Here is a 25,039-nt window from a genome sequence, read left to right as displayed (position 1 = left end):
TTCTGTGTGTTTTCAGTTTTTCTCAAAACACAGACGGATGATACGACTACCAGTTTGAAGAATCCGTACACCGCTTGCCACCTATATGAATCGGCTGCTTGTCCAATTAACCAGTCCGTTCACATATATTTATATTTGGGTTTTAAGTAACGAAACCCAAACAGTAGTTCCTTTGTTTTATTATAAAAGGTTGTATGTATAATTCCTGAGTGTATATCAACCGTAAGTCTCACTGTCTAGGAGTGAATGAGAAGGGGACGGCGTTTATGTATAATAAACGTTAGGTCACGTCCTTACGATATGAGTTGAGGTGAGCTACTGAAGCTTAAGGGCATCGCAGTGCGTGCTTACAGAAATGCTGAGCTATGGGTCTCGCCCTCTTGGGTGAGTTGCCCGCTCACGTGTCCATATCATGTCTTACTCATAGACAGTGGAAAGTTACAGGGTGGTGAATCTGAATATAATATCAGATGTATTGACCCATTGATATAATACGTTCTGTTGATGAGACAGGGGCCTATTACAATGACTAAATTTTACACCATCAGATGTAAACACAATAACGCCACCATCCTTTGAGATACAGTGCGCTATATTTTTTTTACATCACTTGAGGCTACACAATCACTATTCTATCATTCATTGACATACATAAAAAATAAATAGAATAAACCATACACTTATTATGCATGTTTACTAAATTATCGATTCACATCCGTACCAGAGCTAAATTCTCCATTGACATTATTGTACATACTTATCGTGGTGGATCCGTATTAGTGCTTGTATGTCGTCCAGATGTTTGTCCTCAGGTAAAAATGCTTGTATCTTTGTATAAATATTTGCGTCTGTTCCTACGATAATACAAGAGGGGTTGAGATATTTCACATGGCAAAGTGTTACAGTATTATGTTTTGATATGAGATGCGGTGGGTACAGGAGGCGGAGGGGGGGGGATGTAATTTGTGTTTTGAAAATTGATGAAGTCTATGATTTTGAGGTGTGTGTGTGTGTGTTTTGATTGGTATTAAGGATCGTTCAGAAGCAGGAAATTATATTACAGTATATAGTTGCGTCTCGTCTGTTTAAAAGGCCAAGCGTGGTACCGTACGTAGGTGGGGTGGAAGCTGGTTCGTTCAAGTACCATGTCGTGTAGGGGTGGTGATAGTGGTGGTGGGTGATAGTGGTGGGTGGTGATAGTAGTGGTGGGTGATAGTGGTGGTGGGTGATAGTAGTGGTGGGTGGTGATAGTGGTGGTGATGGATGGTGGTGGGTGGTGATAGTGGTGGTTGGTGGTGATAGTGGTGGTGGGTGATAGTGGTGGTGATGGATGGTGGTGGTGAATATGCAGGTTACAGTCACTACAACAGGATGGGGTGGTCTTGTAGGCCTAATGCAGCTGTGGTGTGGGACAGCTGCAACGTGGACAGGAGCGGTTGTCACTGGTAGCTGGAGACATTATGAAGATCAGATAGCGTTAATAGGGCCAGTGTAGTGAGTGCCTCTTAATAGGTGGTTAATAGTCGTTCGGGGGGGATCCATTGTAACGCGGCGTTTGGCTGGTCTTAGTATGTTGTGACGGTGAAGGCGACCCACAGCAGTTCCCAGGGGGCCGTGTTGGTGGGTCTCCATTTCACACATGGGCGTGAAGTGTCGACCTGATAGTGTGTGTGTGTGTGTGTGTGTGTGTGTGTGTGTGTGTGTGTGTGTGTGTGTGTGTGAGAGAGAGAGAGAGATTGTATTGTACACTAATTCCACGAGATAATTTCACCATGAAGAAACCCCACGTGCTGATTTTGAGTTTGTTGATACTGTAATAATGGAGTGGCGAGACAGCTGAGGGAAGTGTGACTGTACGGAATTTAATCAAGGAGAGAGAGAGAGAGAGAGAGAGAGAGAGAGAGAGAGAGAGAGAGAGAGAGAGAGCACTGTGTGTTTGTCTACTGCAGGGAAGGTGACTGGTGACTGCCGTGCCTTGGTGACCTTGGTGTTAGCTAACGGGGAAGTGTGTGGAGAGGGAGGGAGTTCATGACCTGGTAAGGACACCATGTTGGGTGGGAAGAGTGGTGGTGGAGGAGGTCGTGAGCAGGAGAGAGAGAGAGGGAGGAGAGGGGAAGCAACACACACACACACACACACACACACACACACACACACACACAACACATTCCTACACCGTGACAGTCTCTCGTTGTGGTGCCAATATCACCCATCGTTCTGTTATATATTGACACTTGCTTGCATGACCTCGCTGCCTTTGGTGTCTTTGGTGGTGTAAAAACGTGTGATTTGATTAGTGAGTGATGTGTGAGGTGAAGGGGGGGAGGTGCAGGTAGATGGATAGAAAGTAGAGGAAATAGATAGGAGAGGGAGAGGGAGAGAGAGGAGAGGGAGAGAGGGAGAGAGAGGAGAGAGAGGAGAGAGGAGAGAGAGAGAGGAGAGAGAGAGAGAGAGAGAGAGAGAGAGAGAGAGAGGAGAGATGGTAGAAAGAGAGTAGAGGAAAATATGCTTATGGATCAAGTGAAATCTTGCATTCTCTCCACCTCCCTCCTTCCCCTCCCATCTCCTACCACCCCCCTCACCTCCTCCCACCACCCCCTCACCTCCTCCCACCCCTCATCTCCTCCCTCCCACCCCCCTCACCTCCCCTTCCTCCCATCCCCCTTCCCTCCCATCTCCTCCCACCCTCCCATCTCCTCCCACTCCCCCATCTCCCCTTTCCCTCCCATCACCTCCCACCCCCCATCTCCTCCCACCCCCATCTCCTCCCACCCTCCCCATCTCCTCCCGCCTCCCATCTCCTCCCACCCCCCATTACCTCCCACCCCCATCACCTCCCACCACTTCTATCACCTCCCACCCCCCATATCACTCCTCCACCCCCTTCTTCCTCACGCCCCTCACACCTCATAGCTAAGGTATTTGCGTCGTCAGGGAGGAACAAGAGGCCTTGTTTAAATGGCCCAATTGTTTAGTAATGCGTGATAATAATGTGTGTGTGTGTGTGTGTGTGTGTGTGTGTGTGTGTGTGTGTGTGTGTGTGTGTGTGTGCGCTGGTTAGTGCGGTGTGGTGCTGGAGGTGTTGGTAGGTATGCCAGATCACCTTATTGCCTGTAACACTGTAATTTTGATGTATCGTTACATTGGGTCCTACAGGCTATATTGCTTGTATACCACTGTAATTCTCTCTGTTGCCCTCGTTACACTGGGTCATATTGCTGTATGTTACTGTATTATAACCGGTTTGTATTATTGGTGTTCTGGTGGCCCATATTTTTGTTGTTGTTTTGGGTTAGTTTTTTATTTGTGTATTTTACTTGTATTCTTTTGTGTGTGTGTGTGTGTGTGTAATAATAATAATAATAATAATTAACGGTTTATTGAAAGTTCTGCAGCCCGAAGGCTGAAAATATACATTGGACATAAATGACTTATTACATACATTGGTGGTTTAACAAAGCCTTCATTAGAGAAAGGTAAAGGAACATACAGTGAACATACAGATTATTGTAGGTGTTGAACAGCAACACGTAGTGTAGTAACTCCTCCCAGATGGTGTTAGAAGGACCTCACGTGGTGTAGTAATTCCTCACAGATGGTGTTATGAGGGGCCTCACGTGGTGTAGTAATTCCCCACAGATGGTGTTATGAGGCCTCACGTGGTGTAGTAATTCCCTCACAGATGGTGTTATGAGGGGCCTCACGTGGTAGTAATTCCCCACAGATGGTGTTATGCGGGGCCTCACGTGGTGTAGTAGTTCCTCACAGATGGTGTTATGAGGGGCCTCACGGTGTAGTACTCCTCACAGATGGTGTTATGCGGGGCCTCACGTGGTGTAGTAATTCCTCACAGATGGTGTTATGAGGGCCTCACATGGTGTAGTAATTCCCTCACAGATGGTGTAATGAGGGGCTTCACGTGGTGTAGTAATTCTTCACAGATGGTGTTATGCGGGGCCTCACGTGGTGTAGTAATTCCTCACAGACGGTGTTATATGAGTGAGGTGTGGTCCCAGGCCTTCCTATCGTAGACGGATTAACACATCGCTGGTTGTTGGGTCTCACGGGCCATTATCACTGGGTACCTGGGACCTCACTGTGTGAAGGTTAACCTGGGTGGGAGTGTTACTGTTGAGTTTTTCTCACTGACTTAAGCACTGTTCACCTCTGTTTAACACTGGTTCCATTCCTTTCCTAAATGAAATAGCACTTGGCGTGAACTTGTTGATACTCCGGTGGGGAGGAGGGTTCAGGGAGGGAGTTGGTATGGGCCATCCTATTAGTTGACCTGGCTGCTCCGGAGAGGATGCCAGGTACGTCTTGACCCTTTCGGTGGTCGGGTGTGTGTGTGTGTGTGTGTGTGTGTGTGTGTTTTAACCTAGAGAGAGAGAGAGAGAGATTTTATAGAAAAGCTGTAGAAGGTTTAAAATAACAAGGAGTAAAACATGTTGACCATCAGCTGTGTGGACCACGTTGGTGAGACAATGTTTACTTACTGAGAAAAGGTGGTCATTGGTCGGATTAATTCAGGTATAAACACACGTAAAGAATTAGAATGAATGGTTAAAACACATAAATACTTTGAATAAATGGTTAAAACTCATATAAAGAGAATTGAATAATGGTGTAGCCTCCCATTACCCCCAACACAGGAAAAAAATGGACAAACGTGACAGTATTGGCTCAAAGCTTTGTTAGTTTATAATAAACAAAACATTACTTCGCAAGTGTTTAAAGTTTATCGTGACTGGTTTTGAGTACACCGGCGTTTATCTGGAGTGATTGAAAATATTGTATAAAGATTAATTTTAACTTGTTATCTCTGTCTTGTAAAAAGATAATTAAAACTAGATAATGATTGGTTAATGTCTTGATCGGTTAATGCACCGCCCCACGGTCACGGCAATTTAGGTTTACGAGCGAAAATTGTATCGTATCCAAATAATGTTGGGAATCTGAATTAAACAAAACTTGTATTACTTTACTTGGCAGAAGAAATTTTCATTTTGTCATTTTGTTCAACCGCATAACAATATTTTAAATCCGTGCCAATTTTTACGAATTATTTAAGATGCAGTCCAGTCCTCTTGCCAAACCTACCTGTTTCACCCTTCTACATATAAACCGGTTTATGTGAACCGACGGACAGATGCATTGTCAGTGACACAACCTCGGATCAGTCACCTGACTGAAAGGAAACAATGTCAGCCTTCCCATTTGCTGTGACAAAATATGCAGAGGTCATATGAACTTTTTCCCAACCAAATTCAAGTTTGCTGTGAGTCTTGTCTAGTAGTCACTCAAGTCTAGTGACGTCAGTTATGTAAATCATGTAAGTCCATCAAAATATAAGATAATGATGATTATCACACTTGAAATAAAATAATGGTATTCTCTTCATCTGCATTTTATTTTTCAACATAATTTATGGGTGGGGGGGGGGATGAATGATTCCACGAGGATGTTGAAAATTCCTCAAGGGGGGAATGGAGTGAAAAAGGTTGAGAACCACTGGGTTAATGTAGGGGTTAAGGGCATAGGTGGAGAGACATTTGATCTTGTGTTCTTTTTGTGGTGGTGTTCAGACCTGTGAGTGGATGGCGGTGTGATGGTGTTTTGTTTTTTCTTTGTTTACAGGTTATGGCTCTGCACGTTCAGTCTGTCGGTGTCCCTCGGCGCTGTGTTGCTCCTGCCCATCAGTATCATGAGCAACGAGGTTCTCACCCTCTACCGCGACTCCCTCTACGTGCAGTGGCTCAACTTGTCTCTCATTCAGGGTGAGTATTTGTGTATCATCTAGGGTGAGAACATAGGAATGGGGGAAACTGGGCAGTCGCGTTTACACCCAACCCCTATCACTCGTATATCCATCTAACCTATATTTGAAGGTACCCAACGTATTCGAGTTAATGATGATTGTTAACTTGTTCCATTGACCCACTACTCTATTTTCAAACCAGTGTTTACCTATCTGGCGCCTAAATCTAAATTTGTCTAATTTAAAACATTGCTATGAGTTCATTTTTGGTTGGATAATTTAAGTATCATTGTTATATCAAATTAAGTACAGGTAGTCCAGTACTGTGGTATCATTCAGGGTGAGTATTGTCCAGGGTGATTACAGTACTGTACTTATATATTAATATGTGTGTGTTTGTTTGTTTGTTTGTTTGTATATATGTTTTCTCCCACCTGAGGTTAGTACTTACTGTATTTATTCTTCAAAATAGCAAATAATTCTAATCTATACATTAAGCATACATTTGGTATTTAAAGGTTTTATACTGTTACAAGGATATATGTATATTTTTTTTATTTTTATGTGGCCAAAAATGACAAAGTTCACCCAGATCTCTTCTTCCCCATATTTATTTCTGTATCCCACACACACGAGTTTATACACTGTATTGTCCCCCCTCCAGTTATCAGTGAGTGATAAAGAGTACAGTACGGTATAGTGTGAGAGAGAGAGAGTGTGTTACTGAACTTATCTGACCACACTCTAATACCTCTATTGTTCTCAGGATTGTGGAACATCATCTTCCTCTTCTCCAATCTGTCGCTGTTCGTGGGGCTGCCATTTGCCTACCTCTTCACCGAGTCTGAAGGGTTCCCTGGTTCACGTAAGGTAAGATGAGTTCACGGCTGTGTTGTTGTTGTGTAGGTGTGATGTGTAAACCTCTTGGGAAAGTTCTGATCGTAAGCTGTGGGTTAGATGTGTTTTTTCTAAGTTTGCTTCATTTTAGAGGGTTTTTTATTTTTTAGTGGAGAAAACTCATTTGTTATGACCCTTAACTGGCGGCTGAGGATTCCCTACCCCTCCCACCCCTATATGTGCAGAAATAGACTGCAGACCACACGAGACGTCCACTGATGATGGCTGCCGTCCATCATGGAGTCAGCTTACATACTGCCCTTGTACTGTTATAGGCTATAAACAAAAGTACTGTATACTAGTTTTATAGACATAGTTGTTGTGTTGTTTACCTCGTGCCAGAAAGCAGTACTGTATTCGGTTGATTGTGGTGCATGGCGGCAGATGTGGATGCTCAACAAGTTAAGATTAGATAAACAGTATTCGGTGACTTGATTAATCGCCTGTGTACGGTGTGTGAGTGTTTGTTTAGAATAATGCAGGCACAGGACAGTCAACTACAGTACTAAAGTCCATTCAACTCTACCCCCTGAACCACAAACCCCGAGATTCAGACTCATGAATCCAAAGCATTTATGGACAGAATAATGTATCACTCTACTGCTTCGGGTTTACGAATCTGAATCTCCGGGTTCAGGGGGGAGAGGCGAACGGACTTTAGTTAGTTGACTGTACCTCATGGCATTGCATTTTATTATTGCTACAGTACTTTATGATAGATTTAGTTTGTTAGTACAGTACAATGGAAGTTATTATGTACTATTTTTAGGAATTGAAGAGAAAATGATAAATTTGCATATTTTTTTTTTAGTCTCCCATCATTTAGTAGGCAAACAGTAAATGGTATATAGTAGTGGGGAAGTCGATGAACACTGTGATTAGGTGAGAATTTCTGAAACGTGTGCAGTACAATACAGTATATCTACAAGCGTCTACAGTGTGATATTGACAATAGAATGGGTGATATACCGTGTACTAGGAGGAATGTGATCAAGGTGGGTACAGTACTAAAGTAATCAAGATGAGTACAGTACCTCATTTTCCATTCTTTTGAGTACACTAATGGATCTACTGCACTACAGGCACGTACAGCATACATTATATCTTTTCTCACTTCAGGGACTCCGAGCTCGGATCGTTGAGACGGTGGTGGTGTTGACGCTGCTGGTGGTGCTGGTGTTTGGTGTGGCTCTCATCCTCTCCTTCCTCTTGGGTTATTACGAACAGGAAAATCTCTCGCAGATGATCGGTAAGTGCGGGTCTATTCGTTCCAATCCCTCGCATATGATTGGTGAGTGCGGGTTTATTCGTTCCAATCCCTCGCGTATGATTGGTGAGTGTAGTTTAATCATTCCAAACCCTCACAGATGATTGGTAAGTGTAATCATTGTTTCTAATCCCTCACAGATGATTGGTGATTGTAGTTATTGATCCTAGTCTCTCGCAAACACTTGAAGAGTTAGGCTTACAGTATTGCTCCCAGTCCCTTGTGGTTTATGGATAAATTTGTCTTATGATCTTGTTTTTATGATGAACACTTTAAAGTAAATGAATGGGTTAAGTTTAATCTTGTTTAGGTCATTAGTTACTTGGGCCATCTAAGGTAAGTTGGAATGCCATAGAGCTGTCCATGCCTGAGTGCTCTTGAGATGCTGCCAATGTGTTTCCGAGCTGTTTGCACCTTTTCGAGAGTGGCTAGTACAGTGGCTCTTGAAATGGTGTTGTAGTGGCTCTTGAAATGGTGTTGTAGTGGCTCTTGAAATGGTGTTGTAGTGGCTCTTGAAATAGTGTTGTAGTGGCTCTTGAAATGGTGTTAGGATGGCTCTTGAAATGGTGTTATGATGGCTCTTGAAATGGTGTTAAGGTGCTATACTCTTTTGGTGGTTTACTGTAGAACAAAGGGCAACCGTACTGGTGATGGTCAGGCGTATGTTCATCATAGTCCTTCAGCCATCATTAATTTTGGTTAATAAATGAGAGAGAAAATGTCCGAGTGAACTTTATAAAATTACAAAATGTAGAAATGTTGGTCAGTAGATAACTCCCGTACAGTCAGGTATGAGTGAGCTCTGCATATACTAGTGTGGCTGGGTTATATGTCATATCCCTCATAAAATCAGATGTGACAAAATTTAAAGAAAAAATGTGTGTAGTTTGTTTGAGAAATAAAAGTAAGTTCAAAATATTGGGTGTAGGATGACAGGTGACATAAGGTAGAACTCTTAATGTTTTTGGCCACTTACGATTACTTCATTTAGGATTCCCCATAATATGTGTTGGATTAAACAATTAACTGTACGAGTAGGTTGAAAGACTTTTATATAGGTAAAATATACAACATGATCTCTGTTATGTTTGATAATTAAGAAAACAGTACAGTATGTTGTTCTGAAGTGTTCATGGAAAATTTTGAGTGGAATTTTTGGATATTTGCAGACTTTGTACAATGTCAGTACCCTGTATACATATGTACGGAGGTTGTCAGTGTTACTTACCGCTGTACAATACAGTACAGTATACCTGTACCATATTATCATGCTTTTCTGGATTATCTACTGGGAAATCTGTTTGGCCATCTCTATATATCCAAGTGATCAGTAATTTACATTTAATCACTGTGTTCCCTCATTTTCCTGAGGATAATTTTTTGCTTCTGTTTGCAGTACTGTATACAGAATTATTTTGGTTACGGTATTTTCCCCAGCTTCACAATGCTTTGATTCACTTATTATTTTTCTTTGCCACTTATGAAAAACAGTAATAACTGGAGCAGCAATGAATAGTTTCTTTATGGTTTGTTGTAGGCGTGATAATGAGAACGACGACCAGTTGGCAGATGATGCTGGCGGTTGTTTCCCTCATTCGTCAGGTTAAATTAGGTTAGCCGAGTGACCCCTGTGTGCCCTAGATGGGATTATGCTTTCCCAGATTGTGTCACTGTGTCATCTTTGTCTTTCTGTGATCACACATTGCCTTGTTTGCTGCATGCTCTTGTGTGATCACTCTTGTTGGCAGACTGCCCTAGGTACTGCAGGCACATAAAGTATCTAGAATCAGTGCTTAAATTAGCTAATCCATTCTCAACAGGATGATGCTATTGTTTGCTTTCAGATCATTTTAGTTTGTCAGTCGGTACTTAACTCGCATATTTAGAGCATTATGAAAACAATTCTTACACTACCTCTATAATGAGTTGACGTGTGGGTTGTATCAGCTTGAAAACATAGTACTGTATGTGGTTAGTACACCATTACCGTAGCTATTGGACTAAACATTTCCTGTCTTTATACAGTATTCAAATGATGTTACTCTTCTCCTTCGTACAATAGACTTGACTCCACGAATTGTATCTCCCTAACTTGTGTACAGTACTGAGGCCTGAGGGTCCACTGTTGTACTCCTCCATTCTTTTCTTACATGGCCCTTCAGTATTTTGTCTTATCCTCTGCTCTCCCTTCTCATTTTATTAACTTAATAACTACTGTACCTTAATTACCTCATCTTGACACCAACCTTCACATTAGCCACCTCACTTTTGTTTTGATATGTAATGCCTCCTTCCTTTCCTCTAGTTGGTGCTGTACAGGTAGAGGCATTGATATGATGTGAGGTGTTACTTATAATCAACTTGGAAATGAAGGGGTTCACCTTGTTTGGTTTGTTTGCAAGTTGAGGATATGAAGAAGTGCGTGCGTACTTCTTGACGTTTCATCCCTTTTCTTATTATTGTCTATTTTTATGATGCGCCAATTATTCACACTCTACCATATTATCCCTTCATTGTGGTTTCTATTTCTCCTGATCTTTGCCATGCCCAGATAAGAAAGGAGGGAGACGATAATACTCTATTTCCTTCTCAGTTCTGTCATTTTCACTTCCTGATTTCTTCTTTAATATGTAAGAGAGTTGTCTCATTTGTTACAGTTAAGGTAACATGTTAACTACTTTGTTTTTTCACTAGAGCATCAACAAGTTAAAAAACAGCAGCACTTGTTCCACGTACAAGGGGCACCCCATACATCTTTCAGTACACCTTACCTTCTTACTACAGTATTGAGCACTATTTTACTACTTAAAGTCTTAAACTATCTAGTCAAACAGAATTGGATCACTCGGTATTCATTTGGAAAAAATCGTAGTGCCCGACATTGACCCTCATGATTGGTTTGTGATTTTGTTTTTGTTTGTTAGGCTTGAGGCCCTTCAGAATTGTTTGAGGTGACTATTTTTTCGTATGGCATGTACAGTTTGCTCTTGTTTTACTGGTGCAATTTTTTTTCTTTCTTGCTTTCCTTAGTCCCCCTTTTTGTGATTTTAGAAATGATAATTAGTATAGCTGAATGGATTAGAAGCATATAGTATACCCCCTGTACTTGACATATAATTTCTTAAATGTAATTATTTATTTAGTTTCTGATTCATAGATTGAAAAACTCTTGGCAGTATAATGTTTGTTAGTTGATAAAGTTTGTTGTTTGTTTACCTGTTTCTGCATGTAATCACCACCTCATAAAGCCCCTTAACTCATCCATACGATCTTAACAAGCAAATTTTAGAAAGCAAGTGTATTTTCACCCGTTTGGAGCTGTAGGTGAAAAAAAAGAAACTCCTTTTATTCAATTTATTGTTTATTTGTAACTGCCTGGTACAGTACTTTATATATACCTGTACCATACTTCTGCATAGTGGTAAGGGAAGGCTGGCCATTTTAGGGCTGCTCCACATTCAAACTCCTTTTAACTGTTAAATCTTCCATCTTGATACCCTTTGCCGAGTGGCCCTTGTTAATGTACTTGTATGATTGGGAGTTTTATCTGTACTGCCTTACTCTCCATGGCTGGTGGGGATTCGTCTTACAATCACCCACCACAACCATCACTCTCAAAAGTTGAAGATTAACACGGAGGAGGACAATGGTTTTGTTGGAGAGAAAGATGGATGGTTGTAAGATCAGTGTCCAACTGCCATAGGAGTAAGGCATGATGGATGAAATCTGGTCAGGCATGCTCTGTAACATGAACCACTTGGGTTTATCTAGACCTGAGAGGATAAATTGACCAGCAGGAGACCTTGGGGAGATCCAGGCTAAACATAGAGATTGATGTGTGACAGTTGTGAGTTTCTTCAAAAAATTGCTCTCTTAACTATTAATACATGTACCTGTGTCTTGAAAAAAATTATTCAAATGTGTTAAGTTTAGATTAATAAGTTTGTTCTTGTATTTTTTATTTTTACACATTCATATTACCCGGTTTACAGTCTTGTGTGTGTGTGTGTGTGTGTGTGTGTGTGTGTGTATATGCATGCATACATTTATATTTGTGTGGATATATACAGTACTACAGTACCTGTATACTTCTAACTTTATATGGTATTTGGGCACTTACACGACTGTACTCTCATTAGCAGTATATCCAGTCCTTGTGCTTGGCTGGCCTGCACTGTACAGGACAAGGGTCTTTGATACTGTCCTCAGAGTAATATTCCCTGAGTGACCTCATGCCAACAAATGTGAAGTTCTCTCTCTTGGTTGGGAATGGGCGGGAGCCAGGGAACGTGTTGCACCAGTATGAATCATGGGCAAGGTGACTTTTCTTGAAGGTTGGCCACAGAAGTAGCTGGAAAATGAAATGTTAATTATGCATTTGGATGTTTTCCTGTCACTGTAACTTATTTTTAACATTCCCCTAAACACCACATTTCAACAGCCACAAACCGCTTTCTGGTGACTGCTGAAAGTGTCTTCTCTTCTGACACATACAGTAGTGCTTGTCATATACACAAATATAACCTATAAGAAATTTTTTCTCAAATCAAATTTAATGTCTCTTTTTATTAGTTCTTTGAGATTATTAAATGCTGTTTTTGCTTGACTTACTCTTGTTATAATTTATTTTGCACATCTACCATCACAGCTAATGTTACTTCCAAAATACACACAATTGTCCATTTGTTTAAATTCCCAGTTGCTTACCATAATTTTTTTCTTATGAATTATATCCACTCTGGAAACAACCATTACTTTTGTCTTTACAACATTAAATCTTAACCCATACAGTAGTCGTCACCTCTAAGAATGATTAGAAATACAATACTGTACCTAAATTATTTAAATATGGATGAAACTAGCTAGCATCCTTAGCATTACATCTTGCTTTTGTTAGATTTTACTGAGAGACATGAAGGCTCAGTTTTTGGATCTTTGGAGCAAATGTGTCTGATAATCACTTACAGTTTTGTCCTCTGCATCTTTGTAAATAATTAACCAGTCAAGCATTTAAATATACTATACAGTACTTGTGAAATTCCCCAGTGTTGAACAATGATCCATACCCTGTACTTAATTTCCTCTGTATAGTGTATAATCATTACATCTCATTATACAGTATCTTTCTCGTTTTAATGAACTAATTCGATCCACCCCTTTCCGTTAAATCGAAATTTCCGCTAAATCGAGCAAAAAATAATGGGAAAAATTTATTTCCACTAAGTTGAGAGTTTGTTATATCAGATTCCATTAAATCGAGAGTATACTGTTCTGTATATTCACTTTCCGTCCCGCTCTTCTCCCTATATTCCAATCACACTGTATTTACATTTTTATCATGAATACGTATTCACCTCTGCCGATTCTCCCTTGTCTCACTCACATTTGACCTACAAACATACTCCCTCCTGCTGGCTCTCTGCTTTGCCTCTGGTTGTCTCTATGATTTTTCTTAAAAAAAAATTTATTTAATTATTTTTAGGTACCGTACTTCTTGACTCTTTCCTTCCACCTTCGATTACCACATACACCCTCCCGGTTATCTCTTATCAGATACTGTACAATGAACCATCAAAAATGTGAATACTCTGACTGCATTGATGGCACTTTTTTTTGGTACATTATCTTATCGTTTATGATTTGTTATATTAGGATATTAATAAAGTACATGTACTGACCACAACATTGCTTTGGTCCTGCGATGATGTGGATTTATTGTTGGACCACCTAAACACGAGGTCCCTCAGCCGTGCCATTGCTTCGGGGTGCCATTTGTCACAGCCCCCCCAGGCACCTGCCATGATAGCCTCGCTGTGTGCCGGGTTGTCTCGCATCAGGTGAAAGCACTGGATAGGGGGGGTAAGAAATGTTGAAGAGGAAGAGTTGCATTAATATGTTGCATTTTGCGTGTTTAGATTTTTACACTATCCTCTTCGCCACTGATCGGTTCATTTAGTTTTGATATTTTGTATAATCCTTTGGGGAATAGTTAGCGTGTACTGTATCTGTATGTGGCGACAAGATTTAATGGATTAGATAAATTATTTGAAAAGCGATTGAAGTGTGACTTGTTATATGTTGAAGGAAGGAAAATTATAGACTCGGGTACTTGTTGAAAGACATTTTTTAAAGGTCAAAGAAGGCGAGGTAGGTGAATGATGTTGAGTGTATGTGTGTGCATTTTTTTTTTTATTCAAACGACATTGGATCAAATTATTACAAACACCAATAGCATTTTCTCCTCTACAAGTTTCAAAAGTACGTACTGTACTAGTGTGACTTTGTGGCTACCAAGACTCAATAAGTGAATGACAAGGGTGACACCATGAGTCATCTCCATCACACCTGTAATAGACTGATATACCTTGTCTGAATTGAGCCATTCGTGTACAGCATCAACTTCGCGCTGCAGAATAGGCGAGTCGGTGTCACGGATGATGTATCTCCGTACCAGCGGGTCTCCCATGACAGCTAGTCTCCATACTGTTCCTGTTGTGTGTTGTATGTTACCTAGCCCTGTCAAATTAGGCATTGATTAGTACATTATGTCAAAATAGGGGTTGGTTACTACAGTACAGTGTGTTATTAGCATTGGTTACATTATTGAAAACAAATAATGGAGGTTACAGTTCTCCAAGTATGTTGTACATCTTGAATTGATCAGAATTTATGTGGTTATGTGTTATTGATAACTTATGATTAGCAGCTATAAAGCAACAGATGTTTTAAAGGTGATACAAGTATATAGTCACACCAATACAGTACAAGGTTGTTTGGTCATAGCATTCTGTTTGTGGAATATTAAGGTGGTTTGGCCAGGCTCTGAACATATGAGGTAGATTTCTCCCAGTGAAATTTTGTCTTTACTTCATTTGTTGCTCGAGTTAATATGTGACACGTATATACAGTATAATTCACCATACAGTACTGTGATATGCGCTGGATACATTTTTACCAACAGATATTGTCGTTCTCTGACTGAATGAGATGTATAATTACCAGTATATATTTTAGTTATTCATGGCTAAATGATCTTTACATTATCAGTGTCAACAATAGAGATTTGCCAGATTCAACCATTGTAGGATACCAGTACTGAGGTTAGTTGTCCTTCCCCCAACCAAGGAAGACAGATCACTTCCATTGAGGCTCATGTATCTCAATATCACCCCTACCTTACCTGAAGAAGACCCCAAGTGAGAATCTTAACCTTTATGAAACAACTGGAAATCCACTGAGAAACTGATGTACATCTTATCCCAGGTTTAGTTGGAGGTGGATGGTTATGAGAGAGCATCCTGGTTGTATAAGAGGAAGGAGGTTTGGAAGATCACTGCCAGGTAGAAATTGGCAGTTTCTTCAGGAATACCTGACCAAAAAGAAAATTTCTGTATCACAAGAAAGTAGCAGAAAACCCAGGATTAAAGGTTTACAATATTAAGTATCTTGAATCTTATCTCAACTCTTGTCCAGAAGAAATTCAGTGCAAGGGAGTAAAGACTGTCCTCGGATTGTGTTCTCAGATTACCTTAGAATTCAAGTGGCATCCTTATAATGTCGACCTTAAAATCAGATTCATTAGCTGTACTGTATTGACTGCACAGTCAGTGAATTAGTGAGAGCAAAGGTAAGAGGAGAGCACAGACAACAGCCTTCCACACTGCCAGATTACAAGGAGCAGTTAGCTTAGAAATACTATCAGCAGCAAGCCCATGTACAGGAACTTCCTTAATAAACCCTGGACGTTAAAGACAGCCTACAACACTCAATAAGTGTTCTACAAAGGACGGGCCACAAAAGTCTATTGCTGTGCAGAATCAAAAAATAATCTTTCCAAAAGGCCAAGCAGATTGATCCCGAGGTCCATTTCCCCATCTAAATTCTGTACCTGTGTTACCTTACCCTGGGAGTTCACCAAGAGCTCTCCACAAGAAGCAGAAATGTTAACCCTCACAGTCACAGGACAACATTTGTGGAAAGGGATCATGATCTTTATCCACATATCTCTTCATCCTTACACCTTCTATTATTATCTCTGCTACCTTGTCTGCCATAAGCTGTCCCTAGTCTAAGACTTGCAAAGCTTAATTCAGATGAACACTCACTATGGTGAAAGCAATTCAGAACAACAATGCCAGTGTTTCAGATATAAAACATGTACCCAGGCACAGAAAGAGATACACTGTACAGGGGTCCCCATTGACTGGAATTATAATAGTCGACCTTGAAATCGTACTTTGTAGCCAAGTAAACGAGGGTCATAGATCTCACCAGTGCTTGTGTGATGGCAAAACCTATAGCTCTCCGTCTTTAGTGGTGGCTTTTGTTTTCATCTGGGAACTTTGAATTTTTAACCCATAAACTTGCCTCACACTGAGTAAGTTGCCTGACCCTGGATTGGTTATGAAATGGGATTTCGAGGTCAGTTCCTAATTTTTGGGTTTGTGTTACTGATGGACATAAATAAATTATTTTTGCTGTAATGTTAAGAACGGTGAAATGGTTAAAGGAGAAACAATTTACCTCCAGGTAGATTTTCAGATGAACAGAAATCTAACTGCTGGTATTTGCAGGCGAGGGAGCACATCCAGTCTCTCTTGACTGGGTCAGAGAGGTCAAGGTCATGATAAAATCGAACTGACCAGTCAGGATACACCTCCTTCAGTCTTTGCATAAGAGAAACTGCTCCATTGAAGTAGGCACTTGGGAATTTACCAAATAGACTGAAACTGATAACCTGTAAATTGAAGTGTGTACAGTATTACATTATCAAGAGACAAATTGCTGAAACTTATAGAATGGTAGTGGGAAAGATAATAGACTTACAATCTATCATTTTAGGTTTAATCAGTCTCCTTTATCAGCTAAGTGAGTGTAATTGAAGGCATCAAATGTCATAAGTGAAATAATCTCAGCTCCCGTAATATGAAAGTAAATAATTAGTAACTGTAATAATACAGTATTGCATGTTTGTCCAAGCTGCTTCATACAGGAGCATTGTTGGGTGCCATCACCCAACTCAAGTGACCTGCCTACACTCCTCTCTTGACTGTTACTTTTCCATCTTGGCTCCCAAAACTATGCAACTAGCGTGTGTATTTTTAATGTAGCGAGCTTATTTGGAGAAAAAAATATAAACTTATTGTCTAAGTTGTGGTCATGGTAAAATGCACCAGACGTCACCATTTTGCTGCAAAAATATGAAAAATGTCTTAGGAGATACCCAAGTGAGGGAGAGAGGGGTGGGGGGCTGAACACCCTTTCACATCTACACCATGTTGTCCATCACTGCCAGCTTTTGCCTTGAAGAGAAGTCCCCATTACTTTACTCAAAGGCTCCCTTACTTCATTTATTAACTGATCCCCAGTTCATGTACATTACATCATGCACAGTACAGTATAGTGTAGAAACTTGATTGTTTCAAAATTGGCCACTACCTGTACTTGACTATGGGGTTGAGTGTTGTCTTTATCCAGCACATTATAAAATGTGAATACAGTACAAGAGGGTAGAGGTGTTGAAAACCACATGGCGTCATGAATTTAACTTTTAAATGTGAGGTTGTTCAATAAAAGAATTAGTTTGCATGATAAATGGTTTCTAGTGTTGAACAAAATACTGTATGTTCAGCACTAGAAACCTTTTATCATGTACACTAATTCTGTGTGCTGTATACTATACATCATTACAAAGCATAGAATCTTTTAGTTCCATAATTTGTCAGAAAAGTGACATTGTCAAGATTTTATTGATGTTACCTTTAAGAAAAAAGTTTGCATATCAATGATCAGAATACCACAGTACTATCAGGAATTATTATTTGTAGTCTTTGGAAAATTTATATTAAAAATATGACTGGTAATTTCTTGATAAAATAATCTACCCCCTACTACAGTATAGTGTATTAATGTACTGTACTGAAAGATTACTGAAGACATAACCTTCTGTTTTATATACTTACAAATTGATTATTGCCTCGTATTGTTGCCCAGTCACTGCATGTTGACAGACCGAAGGTATCATTTATTTTTGCAATGATTTCACTTTGTTCAAGCTCTTGACTTGGACAGGACGTCAAAGTGGAAGTTAAATGACGTGTACAGTTACAGGGGGCAAGATGTATCTTTATATCACAAATACTTGGCTTTAAGAAATTCTGAATGGGTAAGATCCTTTGTTGTGTGTCATAATTAGTGATCGTGCTTGTGGGGTCTGAGGTTACTGCTGGAGGGTCGTGTTTGAAGCTTTTTTCATAAGCCACTGCCACTTGGTGGAGGCGTTGAACACCCTGCATAATTAATTGCAGAGTGAACCCACTCTTAGTTACAGGATAATCTGAACCGTCATCATCCTCTAGTTCAATTTTGTAGCGGCCGGCGGGTGTTGTGAAGTTAGTTTTTGCAGAAGCCACAATGTTCTCCTTATTTTTGCCTTGGGTCTGGAAGTTTTGCTCTACATCTTGACTTATGTCCCTAAATGGGTCTTGTGTGGAGTATGACTGTGAAGCATTTGGTGGTCCCCTGTTGGTCTTGACAGTGTGTGGGAGCTTGGTTAAAATTGCTGTCCCTTGTAGGATTATAGTGGAGGTAAAGGCTTGGCAGTATAGAGTAATGAGGGCAGTGCTCGCCAGTAGTAGGAACGTTGGTCGCGATGTAACAGCAGTGAAGAATTTGCATCTCATCTGCAAGAATAATAGGACAGTGAATGATGAAACTAAGACTCTCTTGTGGTGACTGTTTTATTTTATTTCTCACATAATTTCACCCTTGTGTATTTCCCCATCATATTAGTAAAATTTAAGTGACAATTTGACCTTTCATTACACGCAAATCGGAGTTACTACACACATACGAAGCCTAACTAAACTTAAACCATCAGTACATTATATATCTTAGCTAAATTCCATAACATGATCAATTTACTATTCTAAAACTTTCTTATTAATAATTATTTAATTAATTTGATAAACCTGAGTACAGTATGTCCTTATGAGAAGAAAAACGTTACCGTATTAGGAAACAAAATTAAGATTGGGGGGTTTAAAATTTGCCTGTCTTCACTTTAATTCACACAATTGTTTACCTGGAGAACCGTGACGGCTGGTGCTAAATATTTCGTACCAGGAGTTGAAATGGTTTTATCCACTACCACTTAACATGTTTCTTTTATGTCTTTATGTAAGTCAGGTTTATTTGGCGTCTTTGATGGAATTAGGTTAGGTTAGAAATATCAGTATTTTTCGCATCTGACAGTTAAACATTTCGTGATATAGTAGTGTGGAGTGAAAATGTGCCTGGTTAACTGATACTGATATTATTAAGTGCTATCTAAACTGCTTTTATTAATATAAGGATTTGGTGCCATTTTCAAGACAAACAGGCTACTGATAAATGCAATAGAGAGAAGATTATGATTTAAACTTTCAAGGTACAATATTCGTGGAACTTTTTAACTTTTTTGTGCTTTAGTGTCCAATGGTAAGTTATTATTCCTTTTTTTATTCAGAGCCGTTGGAAAGTATGGTTTGAAATATTCGACAAAAACATTAAAATCGCTTACAATAATATTTCACGTCCTACTGTCATTGATTTTTATATAGAGCTGCCGAAGTGACCTAAATTTAACACTGCTTAAGTGAACGTTTCTCTATTTTATACAGAAAATGAAAAGTAAACATCGACACGTTTTATTGTTTGTAAGGTAATTGTTCTCTTACCTGGTCAATGTGATGAAAATTCTTGAGAATATGGTTATCGTCACTAATATCCCGTGGTAGCCGTTGATAGCAGTGCTGACGGTGGATAATATTTTGAATACACGAATACAGTACTGTACTGGTGGTTGTGTGTCAAATACGAACAAATAATGATACATGTATGTATTGATATGCTTCTTAGCAAGATCAGTTGAGGGGCTTTGTGTCGTGGTGGGTGGGTTCCCGCACAAGAAACCGTCTACTACTTGAGGTGAAGACTGTCTGAGCCCGAGTCTCACACACACACACACACACACACACCGCCAATCAGGGGAGCAAGTCACTGAGCGGAACACCAAATCTCTGTGACGTCAGTGGGTTATGTACGATATCTTTAGGATATTAATTCTGCTTACTGAATACAGTATAGTGATCCAAAACACGTCAGGTTACCTTTATGTACTGTATATGAAAATCACACACACACACACACGCGCACACATACACACACACGCACACACATACACACACACACACACACACACACACAGTACTAAAAGGAAGAAGGTGAATAAGAAACAGTTATGATAGAACAGTAATATGCGATACTGCTGAATTGCATCTTCCAAACACGCTCATTTGAGATCTAGCGACACCAGACACTTGGTGTCACGAAAGGACGAACCCGATTTTCTTTGTTCTTTTAACTTTGCAGAAAAAGTTGAAATTATTCTTGTTTTTAGTTTTATTTTATGTTCTTAAAACAATTTGTTTGGGTCAGTGCGATTTATTTGGTGCGGGAGGGCAGGGATGAGTTACGTTAAATTTCGAATCACCAACTGCTGTAGTGTCAAAACATTGAATTGTGTTGAATCCCAGTCAGACGCTTCGCCATACGTGGCGGTAAGGACCGGAAATGTGGTGTAGACAGATGGGCAATGTGTATGGACCGGGTAACGGAAGTTAAGTATGACCTCAACAGTCACTGTTATGAGCGATCCACAGTACTAACACATGTCCCACGTCATCGTAGTCTAGTAGTACTGTGCAGTCGTTAAAATTTATAAGAGGTTCATTTAAGTTTGTCTAAAACTTGGGTTACATTGTATTAGTTACTTGATGTACAATAATTAAGTAGGCTTGTTTGATCAAATTATACGACTGGATACTTGATGTTTAAATAGGGTTATTAAACTCCTGATGTAGACCACGATAATTCGTCAAAAAAGTGATTTTATTTGGTGAGACTTGTTTAGGTGTTTTAACATGCTCTTGCTTGGCCTGTTGGAGGTGTACCAGGAAAAATGAGAGGGTAATGTGTTGTCTGATGCTGCTGTACAGTAGGTTACGTTATGCATGGATCACTTCATTGGCAGGTTTGTGGTGTCATTACTCTCTCTCGCTCTCTGCATAACTGGAATTATTAAGACAACTTTAAAATGTTTATGAGCATATGTTAATTTTACTTTATATTTATTACGATGTAAATTGAATGTACAACCACAATAGTTTCTCCAGCCGTTTACCTTATCGGTTATTGACAGTCGGACGCCATCGAGTTCCGACCCCCTTTACGCTGAACCATTTGCCTAGTAGTGAAACCTGATCTTATTGATAGTTTATGGTTGATGATATTTACATCAGATATAATTCTCGCTATTGATATCTTTCAAGTACACTGAACACTAGTAATTTGCGGTTCCTGATGTTCGCGGGTCGCAGCTGGGCCGTATTCCTAGCCTCAGTACTGTACCGTACACGCTTCTCCCTCCCAGTCCTGGAAACTTTAGGAAACCTGTACAGTACACGTTTCAACGCTTGTGTCCGTTATATCCCGTTTCACATTGTCTCTCAAATCATAAATATTTCCTAAATATTTCCATTGCTCTTTTGATTGTTGATGATGTGTGTCTGATTAAAAATGTGTACAGTATGCATCGGAAATACTGCTTCTGTCCCATCAGCGAAGCAAACATTGAGACTAGTTAGCAGAGTTGCCAACTTAGCGACTTTGTAGCTAGATCTAGAGCTTTTTGTTTTTTTCTAGCGACATTTTAGAGCGATTTGCGACTTGTCGCAAATCTAGAGATATCCACAGAAATCTAGCGACTTTCTGGATACTTTTGGACTGTCCATGAAAACTCAGTTTTCCTAATTTCGAGCCATAATATATAGCAACGGGGTTACAGGGACAATAAATAATAAGAAAAGTTTAATACATTTGAACGGGTCGTGGTACAGAAGGAGGGACACGTCTATTTCCTGATCACTTGATGTCAGCCCGTCCATGCATCTAACACCCTAAAATTGTGGTCAGAAGTGGCAAATTACAGAGATGCGACAGGTGAAAACCCTTACCATGATCTGGCTGAAATTGCACTCGCTGCCTTATCTCTTCCGCATTCAAACGCAGATGTAGAGCGCACATTTAGTAATATGAACTTTGTGAAATCAAAATTGCGCAACAAAATGAAACTATCGACATTAAAGGCAATTCTTACAATAAAGTAAGGGTTAAAAAGACAGAACACCTGTTGTGCAAGTTATGAACTTCCTAGTGATATTTTAAGAAAGATAGGGACTGTGGAGGCATACAGTTACAAGAGAACCTGAACCAAGCACTTCACATGCTTCCAGCTCTACAGTTGTTCACACTGCCGACGACTACGAAGAGGACTGGGATGCAATTACTATTGAATAATAGGTAAGTGTGCACATTAAACTTTAAACAAAATAATATTTTTATTTTTACATAATGCATTTTATTTATACTTCGTCCATTATAGTCGTCATTATGAAAATATTATTTGCATCAAATTATTGAAGGGGGGGGAATAATAGCTAGCGACTTTCCATGGAAGATTTAGCGACATTTAGCTACTTTTAGGTACCAGCCTAGCGACATTTGAAAATCCGAGTTGGCAACCCTGCTAGTTAGTACAGTACTTGGATGGGTTACCGCTTGGCCTTAGAGCACCAGATGCTGCTGACATAAGGACTACTGGAAATAAGCATCCCATGACTTTGTCAGCTGTACTGTACGATGTAAACATGACACTTTGTCTTCTAACCAACACTGCTACTTTTTGTCATGGCACCTACGAGGAAAGCGTGGTGTGAAGCAGTGAGACATTTCAAACTTACAAGGGGGTAAAAACTGTTGCTGTTAACCCAGAAAGTGGAGTTAACGGACATACTTGGTGAAGGGTGGCATCAGTGGGTGAGCAGATGAGCACTACTACTGGGTTTAGACGCGTGTGTCTTGTTGATGGTGGTGACAAGTGTACTGTACCGTACCTTAACCACAATCTCCCAGCAGGGTTCCAGAATATTCTTTGCTCTGTGCCGCCTAGTGCTTCTTCTCTTGTAACACTGCCACTTGATTTTAAAACCAACACCATTACCACTAGATTTATCACCACCAAGTCACCACTACCACTTAATTTACCACTACCACCAGTTTAGTTATCCCAACACTTCTACAAGGGCCTTAAAAACACTAGTGTGCTCTATTATTATTATTATTGTTATTATTATTATTATTATTATTATTATTATTATTATTATTATTATTATTATTATTATTATTATTATTATTATGCTGGTATTGAAACTACGGGAACCTTTATTATTTCACTGTTATAGGTACTGCACTCGCATCATCAGTGCAGGATTTCTACAACAAAAACTCGTGTGTAGTGGTCCCTTTCATTTCTCCATTATTAATTACAACCTGATCTATGCGGTATATGAGGGCTGTCACTAGTCACGTAAAATTTCGGAGCATATCGACCCCCACGTGCACAGATAGTTGTTTTAGTTACTGTACAATACTTGTACACTAAAGCTGTTACTGTATTGCAATAAAATACAAAATTTTGGTTTTATTGCGAGGGGTGGGGGGGGATGAATACTGTACAGTAATAAATTTATGGTTAATTTTTCATTTTACTGTTCAATTGATGGCATTAAAGGGCTCTAACTTTGTACATAGGGAGTGAACATTCCAGTAATGGATGACTATTGCTTCCTGGAGCTTATCTTTTGTTTTCCTCTGATATTTTATTTTTTTTTTTAAATAAAGTTGCTCCATTGGGACTCCGTTTAATATTTCTTGTGTTTTACTAAGTGCGTAAAACAGTTCTGTACAAGTTTTTCCAAATATAATTATGTATGGTACATAACTACAGCATAGTGTGTAAGGAAGAAATATACAGTGCAAATACCATCAGTAGTGACGTACTGTACACCAATTTGTTAGTGATTATTTATTTATTTATTTTATAATGCTTATGTATTTTTTCTTCGGGGATTAGCCCACCCGGGCACTGGTCACCACTGACCCACATCGGGGCCTGGAGGGCGAAATTATACTACCTGTACTAATAATAATAATTATAGTTATAATAAAAATAATGAAGAACCATAAATAATGCCTAAAAAGATCAACAGTGAGAACCGATAATACAGTATGTACAGTATGTTGTGTTGTCAAGGTAAGAGAAACAATTGAAACCCTGTAATTGTGTGTAAATGAGGCAGAAAGTGAGATCAGCAACCTGGGACTTGGTCAAAATTTTTTTGATGCCATATGGCAGCAGGGTCTACCATTAGACAACACATTATGCTTCCAATATCTTCCCAGACGGTAGTACCTCCCTGTTTGATAGCTGCCTACTACCTGTATTTATTAATTTGTGTTTAAAATGTCTGTGCGGTTAGGATATTTATTTATCTTTTCTTACTTTGTAAGGATACTTTGTATATTAAATTGTAAGGTTTTTAATACCGATGTGCATTAAGAGCAGGAAGGGTCATCTTGACACCTGCCAAAGACCATCTCTGCCTCACTAACCAGTGTTGGGGAGGGTACATCAACAATGGTCAAAACAAATGGCGGTGATTCATGCACGTTTATGAGACACTTGTTTATTCTAATCACATGTTGCATTCTAGCAGCAAGAAGTAAGAAATGTGTTTACAGATTAAAGGTTGCCTCAGGAAGAGCAGTTAGAAAATGTAATGTTATGGCAGAAGGATGATTTGAAAAGCAGTAAGACAGTAATAAAGCACAAAATAACATTAAGAAATAGGGTCAATTCTTTTGTTGGTTTTTATTATTTTACCCTTTTGATCAGTCTTGTTTGCATATTGCAGTTGTCTGTGGACTGGTTTTATGCTGTTACTCTTTGGAAGAGAACACCAAAAGTTATCTTGCCAAACAACAGTTACTAACAACTGTAATGGATCAGTATCCAGGGCACAAAACTGATGACTTGGTTACTAAAGTTTTGGGACCCAGTGATAAAAAAATACTATGAAGAGAAAATGGAAAAAAAAAGTGGTGGTGGCAGAAAGTTTATACTCATGCAAAGATGGATGTTTTACCCTGTGTCCCCTCCTCTTCTCTCTACCCCCAAC

General features: G+C 39.6%; 2 protein-coding genes across 3 annotated transcripts in view; one reads left to right on the top strand and one right to left on the bottom strand.

Annotated features, from left to right (window-relative positions):
- Window positions 1-25,039, top strand: part of LOC121860429 (protein LMBR1L-like) — a 91,103-nt gene that overhangs the window by 50,507 nt on the left and 15,557 nt on the right. The window contains exons 3-5 of the mRNA XM_042357587.1: window positions 5,638-5,777; window positions 6,525-6,628; window positions 7,775-7,904. Of these exons, the coding sequence (XP_042213521.1) occupies window positions 5,638-5,777; window positions 6,525-6,628; window positions 7,775-7,904 (374 nt within the window). The remainder of the gene's footprint in view (window positions 1-5,637; window positions 5,778-6,524; window positions 6,629-7,774; window positions 7,905-25,039) is intronic.
- LOC121860430 lies at window positions 11,263-20,049 on the bottom strand. Of its 2 annotated transcripts, none has more exons than XM_042357589.1 (6): window positions 19,640-20,049; window positions 17,885-18,604; window positions 16,446-16,659; window positions 14,287-14,432; window positions 13,601-13,768; window positions 11,263-12,273 (listed from the first exon to the last, which is right to left on the bottom strand). In XM_042357589.1, the coding sequence occupies exons 2-6, from the start codon at window positions 18,602-18,604 to the stop codon at window positions 12,058-12,060; spliced, it is 1,464 nt and encodes a 487-aa protein (XP_042213523.1). In that variant the 5' UTR covers window positions 19,640-20,049; the 3' UTR covers window positions 11,263-12,057. The 2 variants fall into 2 exon arrangements, with proteins under 2 accessions (XP_042213523.1, XP_042213522.1); XM_042357588.1 differs by having other exon boundaries at window positions 14,287-14,438; window positions 19,640-20,048.

Source organism: Homarus americanus, unplaced genomic scaffold (assembly GCF_018991925.1).
Source record: "Homarus americanus isolate GMGI-L3 unplaced genomic scaffold, GMGI_Hamer_2.0 scaffold28051, whole genome shotgun sequence".
In the NCBI taxonomy this organism is placed as follows: Eukaryota; Metazoa; Arthropoda; class Malacostraca; order Decapoda; family Nephropidae; genus Homarus; species Homarus americanus.
Note: the sequence above shows the minus strand (reverse complement) of the source record. Positions and strands in the feature narration are given on the sequence as shown.